This window comes from Microcebus murinus, chromosome 4, assembly GCF_040939455.1.
Source record: "Microcebus murinus isolate Inina chromosome 4, M.murinus_Inina_mat1.0, whole genome shotgun sequence".
NCBI classification, from domain to species: domain Eukaryota; kingdom Metazoa; phylum Chordata; class Mammalia; order Primates; family Cheirogaleidae; genus Microcebus; species Microcebus murinus.
In genome coordinates, this window is record NC_134107.1 from 86,115,661 (window position 1) to 86,126,341 (window position 10,681).

Here is a 10,681-nt window from a genome sequence, read left to right on the forward strand (position 1 = left end):
TTAACTGCAAAAATCTATAAAATAATATTCCTTATATTATTCTCAAACTTACGTACCACTAATAAAAGTAGTGTTTGGTGGTTAGGTTTTTGTTTCGGAGGCAAAGAACAGGAAATCGTATTATTTTGAGAACTGATGTATTCTCAAAACAGGAAATGGGAAATTGAATAGTAGTCATTCAGAAAAAGAAAAGATTCTAAATAATAAATAGATGCTTATTCAGTTGAGGCTTTGGTCACTAAATTGCCAAGCATTCCACTTTAGTTTGAAGAGGCTCCTGTGTTGAGGTAAACAGAGTGACCTTCCAATTCTACTCCCCCAAATGAAATTATTTTAATAAGTCAATGTTTATGAATAATATCCTCAATTTCTAATATCTCTTAATCATAAATTCTTTTTGAAACCATGCAGAAACCTGTAGGCCTAATTTGTTGAGTACAAATCAAAGTAGCATAAAAAGAGTTATATTTTTATCCTAAAGAAAAAAAATAAGTTTATCAGTGAATCTAAATATCTACACAAATTAATATAATAACAGTGCCTGAAAGCCATAGTTGAAGATTCTTGGAATTCTCTTATTTTTTCTGTATCTTCTTCTAGAAATAAAACAAATTATTGGTTATTCTAAGACATTAAACAAGTGACTACTTTAAATAGGAGAGCCTCAGCTGATTTAAGAAGACAAACTAAGGTTAATGGATCCAATTCAGACCTTATCCCTGTATTTTAATAACTTGTCTGCCTTTGAACCAGAGTGGAATGAAACAAGCTTGGCCAGATAATGAAATAGTTTTATCCTAAATCTTGATATAAAGTCAGAGAAGCATAAATACTTAAGGAATGATTATTTTTGAAATGAAGTTGCCCTAAAATTTTTGGATTAGTCAGTTGATGTTTTCACTACATTGACAGTATATATAGTGCATTTTTAAATTAAACATTCTCCTAATAAAGCTATTTTAGGGCCTTCATTTTGCATAAAATATACTGCTGAGAAGATGATTGCCACAGGGCATCCTTTAGGTAGTCTAGCAAAATACTTTTTTGGTATAATGTTATATATTATAATAAACCTATCTAATATTTATGAAAAAATTTTAAATTCTTGTTACAATTTTACTTCCAGTCATATACTTGACTATTCTGGATTTATTGTGAGACAATATGTAAACTGAAGCTCTGAAAAAGAGTATGCCTAAAATATTAATTGATTGAGCATTTTTAAGAGGGAATGGAATTGTATTTTTAAATCAATAAAAATAATTATAAATTTGTCCATACATAAATAATTTATTTCTCAATTGACCATGGTAATTTATGTATTTTTAAAAGTTACCAAAAAAAATGTGCTTAACACCTACATGTTATGCATATATATTAGTAGTTATTTCTAAATAACATATAATATGCAAAAGTGACATTTACATGAGCTTTCCCTTATAGATGTAACTGAAAGAACAAATAATGTGTACTCTAGCACATTATTTGCATATATTTGTTAAAGTAATGATGAACAAAATGTGAGACTACTAGTTTAAAGACCCTTAGTTCCTCAAGTAGGAAATGTGGAGTTAGATTTATTCAAGAGAAATCTCAAACATTAAAAGTATGTTTTAATGAAAGCAAAGCCAAAATGAGGTCCCCTTTCCCATGTAAATGGATTTTAAACATGTCATTTTCAAATTGAACATTAATAAGCCCACTTCTGCCACCCTATGTAAATATATAAATGCTTATATATGGCTAAGTATATTGGTTTTCATTGCATATTTAATAATGATAAAATGTTACAGATTTTATTGAATGTAATTACATACAATTTATTAGTGATCATCATAATTTCACTTCTCCCGAGAGCTATGAGCTTTATATTTTAAATCCCCAAACCTGTATCAGTGACTTATATTTGTAAATAATTTCAGATTAAATTAAGCATCTACTTTAATTGGCATTTTGAATTTCATGTGTTCTTTTAACTTTTGGGATGTGACATTTCTGCAGTTAACTGAAGTGTCTTTATCCCCCTAGGACAAGACGAGTGCCTTGAGCCTGAGCAACGTAGCAGGCGTCTTCTACATTCTGGTTGGCGGCTTGGGCTTGGCAATGCTGGTGGCTTTGATAGAGTTCTGTTACAAGTCCAGGGCAGAAGCGAAGAGAATGAAGGTGGCAAAGAGTGCACAGACTTTTAACCCAACTTCCTCGCAGAATACCCAGAATTTAGCAACCTATAGAGAAGGTTACAACGTATATGGAACCGAAAGTATTAAAATTTAGGGGTAGGACTTAGGGCCTACTCCAGTGAGTGGGGGATGCATCCTGTGAACGCGGTGTTGTGGCCTGTCTGTCCAGTGGTGGTATTGCTTGCTTCTAATTAGAGCTTTCTATTTTTGAAAAACTTCGGTGCAAAGTGGTTCAGTTTTCTTTGGCTGCAGACGTACTGTTTGAACCTTTATGTTGCCAATAGATATCTGCATTGCAAGGGTCAGAAAGACAAAAACAAACCAGAATTTCTCTGAGAAATGATTTAAACAGTATATTCTACCTGAAATTTGGGGGGAAAAAAATTGGAAATGAGATCTGGGCTTCCTTGCACACAGACCAGGCAAATCTTCTCTGTAACGATCTAATTTTAGGATAGGTGCTAACAAAATGAGCACAAAAATCCATTTCGAATGATCAGAATCTAGACAGTTGCCTATTTTTGATCAAATCACATTGTTTTCTGAGAAATAATACGTGTCAAAGCTCCAAGGCACATTGTATGTGTTTAATGAATTTGGGCTCCTACCCTAATTTGTTTTATACTAGCCATCATTCTATATTTTCAAAGTGTGAAACCCCAGTTTTTGTTCATTTGATAGTGGTCCTTGAGCCAGACCTTTAAGGAAGAGTGGTCATCAGAATTTTGACTACAATTCACATTTATTAGAAAAAAATCATACTTTTATACTCAGAGTATCACTAAGGTAAATAGGCATTTTAGGCAATACAGCAGCCCCTCCATCAAAGATGTCAGCAGTATTTGTGTCCTATGAGAGAAATGTAGTAAAAGATGAAAATTTCAGTGAATTATTATGAACTTTTTTTTTTCATTTCAACTGCTTTTAAGCAAGCCAGATCAGCCCCACTTATTTAGATCCTCTCATGGTATCACAACAAAAAATCATAAGTAAGCATTCACTGAAATACAGGAGATGGAGATCATTTTTTGAAAAATCTAAATGTCCACTTCTTCTTTGCTCTAATGATTGAAAGTGGCTTTAAAATAAGATCTGAAAGGATTTGTTATGGCTTTTCCTAAAATCAGGTCTCTAAAACCCATTTTCTAAAATTATACATAATAGCCACTGAATAGGCTGCTCAGTCTGATTACAATGATAAATGAGTCTTTGAACCTATAAAAGACATCAGGTGCATGATGTACCCTAGAGTCAAAAACCTCATATGATTTTAATAAGAGGTATATCTGAAGTTATATGCCAGGTAAACATGATTGATTTTTGCATTTATTTATATAAAAGTTATTAAAGTATCTGTGAGTATCTTAAAACAAAGAACAAAAGCCATCCCTTTTTATCAAGGTTTAATTGCTTTTATCCATAATGTAGCAATCAATGACTGAGAACAATTGCACATAGTTTATCCCAAAAATGGTTCTTTACTGATTTTGTGAAAAAGAATTAAGAACTAAACCCTCAGTGCACTCAGATCAAAACATTTTGACCATGCCTTTTCATAGCAAAACAACAAATTAGGATAATGCCAAAGTATCTTGGCCATTAGGGTAGTGCTTTCATCTTAATGTTTACAGAGTTGTGGAATGATTTTCCCAGGCTGACAAAAACAAATCTGACCAGCTTTCAGAGCCAATTATTTGGACTGCATTCTGAGATGAAGTTTATAAGATGTCTTTAAAAAGTTCTGTTACCAGTTCATTAAAACTGACTTTTCTTTGGCATAACAAAGGCACTTCAACCATCAGCAAAGGTCCAAGAGTAGGAAAGTAAAGAAAAGAAAAAGAGTGTAGAAAAATTTTAGAAAGAAATACTCATGTATGTTAGTTCATTACAAAATTCCAGGAAGTTATTAAGAAGAGATATGAATTTCCAGGTTATATATATACTATTTACCTGTAATAATATATTTGGAGAAAACAGATTTCAGACAAAAAGAAAGCATTGACTTTCAAAAAAGTCCATCTGACTTTTTGAAGGACAATGGCATTCAGGGTATTAAATGATCTGTGCTGTAGAGAAGACTTAAGAATAAGCAGGTTTTGTTTTATTCTCAAATTAGAGGAAAACTTTCAAAAATTCTTTTGACCATGATGATGCAAATGGTTGGTAATTTAGATGATATTGTCCCAGGATCCCAAAAACAAAACCTGAAACCTTCAATCCAAGGTAGACTATCTAGTTAAAAGTGATCATCTCTCAAAGGAACATAGACAAACAATTAAAGTAACAGCCATTAGCCACAACAATCCAACCAAACACAGACCATATGTAAAATTATAAGAAGATTTCCAGCTTAGGAGCCACAAAGGTTCACAACAAGATGAAAAGGAATGGCATTTTATGCAAGAAGCAGAAGGTATAAATAAAGGAAATTAAAATACTAGAACAGATTTAAAGAGAAAATGAGTAGTTGTCAAGGATTTATTAAACTAATACATTCAGTTGCATTGATCTATAAGAGGAGAGGTTATTTGAGAGTACATGGAATTGTTTAAGCTTTGCAAGTTTTCCTTTCCTCACAAATACAATCAAGAAAAGAAAAGACAAAAATAGATTTTATGGCCAAATCCTTCTGAAAATGCTTTCCAAAAATCACAATGCTTTTATTAATTGTATTTTAGTATTTGCTCTTCAAAAAAATTAAAACAAAGCTATACTAGATTTTTGAAAATGATCAGCTACTTAATATTAAATGTTGAACCGGAATCTGAAGAAACATATTCAGACTTTGGCCTTGGCTTTGTTTAAACTGAGTGAGGAGTAGTAGACAGCTGTGAATTCTCTGGAACTACCTTTCCCAAGTCCTCTATTCTACAAGCCCCTGAGTGGTCTTGGGACTCCGAAGCTTCCCAGTGTTTAAGACAGGCTGATATGTTGGCTTGAATTAGACTCATGGATAGTCATCTTTCTTGCTTTCCTCAGCATTTGAATTAATCTAACTAATCTAAACTGCCCAAACTGACCAAAACTTTTTTTCTCTAGAAGCTCATGGAAAAGTCTAATGCTATAACTGGAATGTTTCATACAGCTAGGTACCCACTACAGAGTTCTTACCTAAAAAGAAATCCATATAAAACACAAAAAAATTGAAAACCAGGATTATGCTAGAAAGTGATTCAGCAACTTGATATCAAGTCCTGGTTTATGTCTCTTAAATAAAACATTTTGTTGTTAGATTGCTTGATATAAATAGCACTACTTTGCTAATGCTTCTTGTTATACGCATACCCCAAAGCATGCACATTCTGATACTGAGTAGGAAAATATTCATTTCTAATGGCATAATCTCTGAGAAGTATCACTTCACAAAGCAAGACTATTACAGCCATGTCCCCTTTTAGTTCCCTGGGGATATTCTCCCATATGAATGAGGTCTTGGATTAAGGGATCCTCTCAAATGTTTGAATTCAATTGAGTTGTTTCATTTCTAACTTCTTCATTGGTGTATTGAAATTCAGCTTCTGTTCAATTTAAAATAGCATGCAATATATTCATTTAGAATTTTTTAAGGGACAATTTATACACAGTAAAATTCATCCTTTTTAGTGTACAGTTCTGCAGGATTTGACAAATGCTTCATTTGGAATTTTATCCTGTCAGTTTCATTTACAAGGAAGAAAAAAAGTATCTTCCCATATATGGACATTCATCCACTCAACAAATACTTACTAAGTGTCTATTGTGTGCCAAATAAAAGTCAGAAGAACTTTGATTGCAAGGGACTAATAGAAGATAATCAGGTAGAACTGTTGTTTTTCCTTAAGATACTATTATATGTCAATGATTTATAAATGTAAAAGCTGTCAATCTTTCTGTAAAGACCGTACCTTGAGTTCTGATTATGAAGATAAGCATTAATTTTTGAGGCTGTTTCCTAAAACAGAACTATGAGATTGACCTTGGTTTTTATCATAGATATGTCATTACTAGCAATTTGACTTCAACTTTCTGAATTTATCAAGGTAACTGATTGCTAAACATTATTACTCTAACAATTTTTATCCAATATTAATTTCATTATTTAATATATAATTATTCTGACATTTAATTTCCAAGGCACAATAAATACAGGGATGGGATTTCCTAAAGAATTAGACAAACATAAATTCACAACAGGGAATTAAGATACATTATAAGCTGCACGAGAGTTATGAACTAAAATCATAACAAATTAAGAAAATATTTCCTTTACCTTATGTTCCACCCACTTGAATTAGTGTTAGAACTCAGCTACTAGAAAGAATTTAAAAGCAATGAATGAACAGTAATTAGACTCACATAACAACGCTGTTTCTCCAGTGTGTAATATTATTATCTGCTATCTAATATGACAGAGAACAGGAATTGGATGATTCCAGAGACCTGATCCCACAACCTCAGTATTCCTTACTGATGACCATTCAGTAGGCTTTAAAAAAATGCCCCCTTTCAGTGCACCCTTTAAACACAATTCTTAAAATACCAACTTTACCTTCCATAATAGACATAGCATGAACCACATGTCACTAACTGTGCTGTTCTGGGTCATGTCTATAACTGGTGTGAATGAATGGAAGCGTCTGTGGGTAGGTCTGTGTTATGAAAACAGGAAGATCTGTCATGAGTGGTCTATATACATTTAGTTCGTTTAGGCAATTTACCACAATTTTAAGGGTCTAATCCTTGCACTTGTAAAGAAGACATTTTCTAAAATATATATATATATGATTTAAAGAATGGTATCAAACACAAAGGAGCTTTTAAGTTCAGGGTAGAGAGTGCAGCAAGTCAAAAGATGTTTCCTGCCCAGATTTGCTAAAACAGCACCTCAAGTATTACAATTTTAGAATTAGTTCTTAACACAAACTCTAGCCTGATTCATTCCTCGGTGTAGCTGAGCTTTGCTTTCCCCAGGATAAGCAGTTTTCCTATGACCAAAAGAATATGTGGAGGGGAAAAAAAAAAAATGCAGATGTCTAATTATTGACATTTCGGTGTTTGTTGTGCCATATTCCATCGAAAGAAACAGAAATATGGTAACACTGCGCATTCTTTTCTGTTTCCTTTCCATGCACCCCAGCTGACCTTTTCTGAAGCCATAAGAAACAAAGCCAGGTTATCCATCACCGGGAGCGTGGGAGAAAACGGCCGCGTCCTGACGCCCGACTGCCCCAAGGCTGTGCACGCTGGAACTGCAATCAGACAAAGTTCAGGATTGGCTGTCATTGCATCGGACCTACCATAAAAACCAAAAAAATAATTGAGTGCCTTAATTAAACTGCGTTGGTGACTGACGGGAGCGCAGCCCCGAGGGGACAGGCCCGGCGCGGGGCTGGCGGCCCCACCCTTTGGCTGAGAGCGGGAGGCGCGTCCGGACGGCGGCGGCGGCGGCGGCGACTGTGTGCATGAGCTCAGCTCGGAAACCCAAACTCAGATTTTCTATCAGGAAAACTCACAATTTAGGTGTTTTGTTTTTTTTTTCTGGGAGTGGGTGGGTGGGTGGGTGGGGGAGCTGGGATGGGTGTATTAACAGCAACAGATTTCACTCGAGTGGACTTAAAAAACTAATCAGACTTGCGAGTTAGCGCATCCAACTGTGAAGTTTCTTCTTGCTCAAGAAAGGCCTTCGTCTTCACCCGGAAAGGATAAACTAGTTCTAGAAAAGTCGGTGAACATGCTAACCTGTGTCTCCAGGACACCCATATAGTCAACGGAAGAATACCCAGCTGAGAAAACAAATCACTCAACTGTGATAAGAAAATAATAAACAAACATGTAAATCCTGTGAAAAGAAAAAAACAAAAAATTTAAAGGAAGTATTTACACTTACTTTGGAGAAAACAAATACTGAAACATGCTTGCTTTTTAACTGACGTAAATTCAGTAGAGGACAACACGATTCTTTTTTCTAACCATCTTAGGGAACAATACATTGCAATAATTGATATAAAATGCCATCACTGTAATAAACTTTAGAGACTTTTTTTTATAAAAGGTGTTGGTCATCTTCTTGTTTGCTGTAACCTTCACTCTGTCACATGAGTCGGTTCACAGATTGCATTTGTCTCACTACCAGGAAGAGAAACAAAAGGAAGGAAACATTAATGTTAAATCACCAGTCTGCAATGTAGACTCAAAAGAGACTATGGGTCGCTCATGTTATCGATATTATTTATAATCTTGTTCCGTGTACAAAATTGTGGCTTTTGTACCCACCAAAAAAGAATAAAACAACAAATGTTCTTACAGTATCTACAGAGCTTAAAGGTTTTTTTCTTATCATTATAAAAAGTTCTTTGAGAAATTCAAGTGGTGGGCCATATTGGAAAATGTAGCTATAGCCTTTATTATTTTTGCATACTAAGCTATCCCTCTTTTTCAGATCTTTGACTCATTAGCAGATTCAAAATTGTCAAAGACAAAGTCTTGGAGTAGGGGAATGAATCATTGTCCTAACAGCAACCTACCCTGTAATCGTGTACTGAAATTTTACTTGACTGTATTTTGCTGCATAAAATTATGTGTCTCTTGGTCTTCTCCCCTCATTCCTGTTGTTCCATTGAAATCATTTGAAGGCACTAATAATAGTTTGGGGTAGACAGTAAATGAAGAAGTAGTCCTTATTTTCAACTGAAAATTGCAAAGACACTCATGTTTATTTATAAAAATTACCTTATGTTATATATGAATTCAATTAACATGATTCAAAAGAAGGTTCAGCTTATTTGAAATAATAAGTACTCTAATACGGATAGAAATCACGTACTTAGAGATCTTGGCAGAAAGCACAAGTTAGGATGATTTCAAAAGTCTGGTCTTGAAGGATGAGTTGAGTTTTAACAGGAGGAAGTGGTGTTAAGAGCCTTCTGCATGAGCAGTGGCCCAAAGTCTTGCATGCCGATGGCTTATTTAAGAAACGTATGTGTACAACTAGGTGGGCTGGTGAGAGCACAGGGCGTGACAGTGTGGAAAATAAAGTTGGAAAAGGTGAAGGATTGATCTCCTTCCCTCAACTCTCAAGACCCCCGTGTGCCACTCAATCTCTGTGGGGCAGTAAGAACGATCTTTAAAAGTGTAAATCTGATATACACACCCACATATTCACACACACACACCCCCCACACTGTTCTCTCAGGAAAAATTCCAAATCTTGAGCAGAGCAAATGAGTCCCTTCATGACCCGGCCCTTGCCTATTTGCTCCAGGACTTCTCCCGCTCCTATCCGACTTCTCCCGCCAGCAAACGAACCTCCAAAGCAGCACATGGAACACTGCATATACTAGTCCCTCAGTCCACAACTCTTCCCTGTCTCCTCTTTCCCTGACTAACTTGTACTCATCCTTCAACATTCAAATGGAATTTTACTTGCCCTGAAAAGACTTCCATGACTCTCCACCACCCCCTGTCTATGAACCCGAGTTAGGTGCCCTTCTTAATGTTTTTCCCTGTCACGGCACTTACCATACTGCGTTGTAATTGCCTGTGTACTTCTTGTCTGCATAACTACTAGACTGTAAGCTCCTTGAGGGCAGGGACTGTGTCTATTTTGTTCACAGTTGTATCCCCAGCACCCAGCACAGTGCCTGGCATATTGTAGGTGCTTAATAAATATTTGTTGAATGAATGAGTGAAGTGAATTGAATTAATTTAATTAAGTGAAAGCAGAAAGACAACATTTTTCCTTGTTAACAGTCCCTAGGGTATCTGTTAAACACAGATGATGTTCCTCGATTTATGATGGTTTGACTTAATGATTAATTTGACTTTATGATGGTGCAAAAGTGATATGCATTCAGTATGGTATTCAATAAGTTACATGAGATAGTCAACACTTTATTATAAAATAGGCTTGTGTCAGATGATTTTGCCCAACTAGAGGCTAATGTAAGTGTTCTGAACACATATAAGATAGGCTAGGCCAAGCTATAGCCTGATCTGTCATGTCTGATAGATCAGGATGTAACACCAGTGTAAGTCGAGAAGCATCTGTCAAAACAAAGGCTGAGGTTGGCTGATATCATGGCATTGCCTATGTCATTGGAAGGTATGGTTAAAAAGAAACTGAAAAAAAGATGATCTGATAAATTTTCTGATCGGATAAATCTGTAGTCCATGTAATTATACCTAGCTATGGAATAAGTTGTTTGGGTACAGAATTTATTGTAAGAAAACTAAATAACCCAGGTCAGGGTTTTGGTTTGGTTTTTAGCCAAGGTATCCTAAAGATACCTTTCATTCAAGTCTTGGAATGCATTCTTGATGTAAAGTTAGGGAGTTATACTTCTTATAATAAAGAATAATTTTGCCAAAAACAAAAGTTTAAGTTTGACATCAGTAAAAAGAGATAAGCCTCTGGATTCCAGTCTTACGGCATGCTACAAAAGTAGGAAATGCAATTTTAAAACCTTGATGTTTAAGTGAAAACAAAGTTCCACAAAGTGAAGAACTCAGTTAACCACACAAGC

General features: G+C 35.1%; 1 protein-coding gene and 1 pseudogene across 8 annotated transcripts in view; one reads left to right on the forward strand and one right to left on the reverse strand.

Moving 5' to 3' along the window:
* The window catches only part of GRIA4 (glutamate ionotropic receptor AMPA type subunit 4), a 357,595-nt gene extending 347,286 nt beyond the window's left edge, over positions 1-10,309 (forward strand). For 4 of the 8 annotated variants that reach the window (XM_076002474.1, XM_012748748.3, XM_076002473.1 and 1 more), the window contains 2 exons: positions 2,029-2,276; positions 7,297-10,309. In XM_076002474.1, coding sequence (XP_075858589.1) covers positions 2,029-2,274 — 246 coding nt within the window. In that variant the 3' untranslated portion in view covers positions 2,275-2,276; positions 7,297-10,309. The remainder of the gene's footprint in view (positions 1-2,028; positions 2,277-7,296) is intronic. The other 4 variants (XM_012748745.2, XM_012748747.3, XM_012748746.3 and 1 more) reach the window with 1 other exon arrangement.
* On the reverse strand, positions 2,559-2,657 carry LOC142870775 (uncharacterized; annotated as a pseudogene).
* Positions 10,310-10,681: the final 372 nt, after the last annotated feature.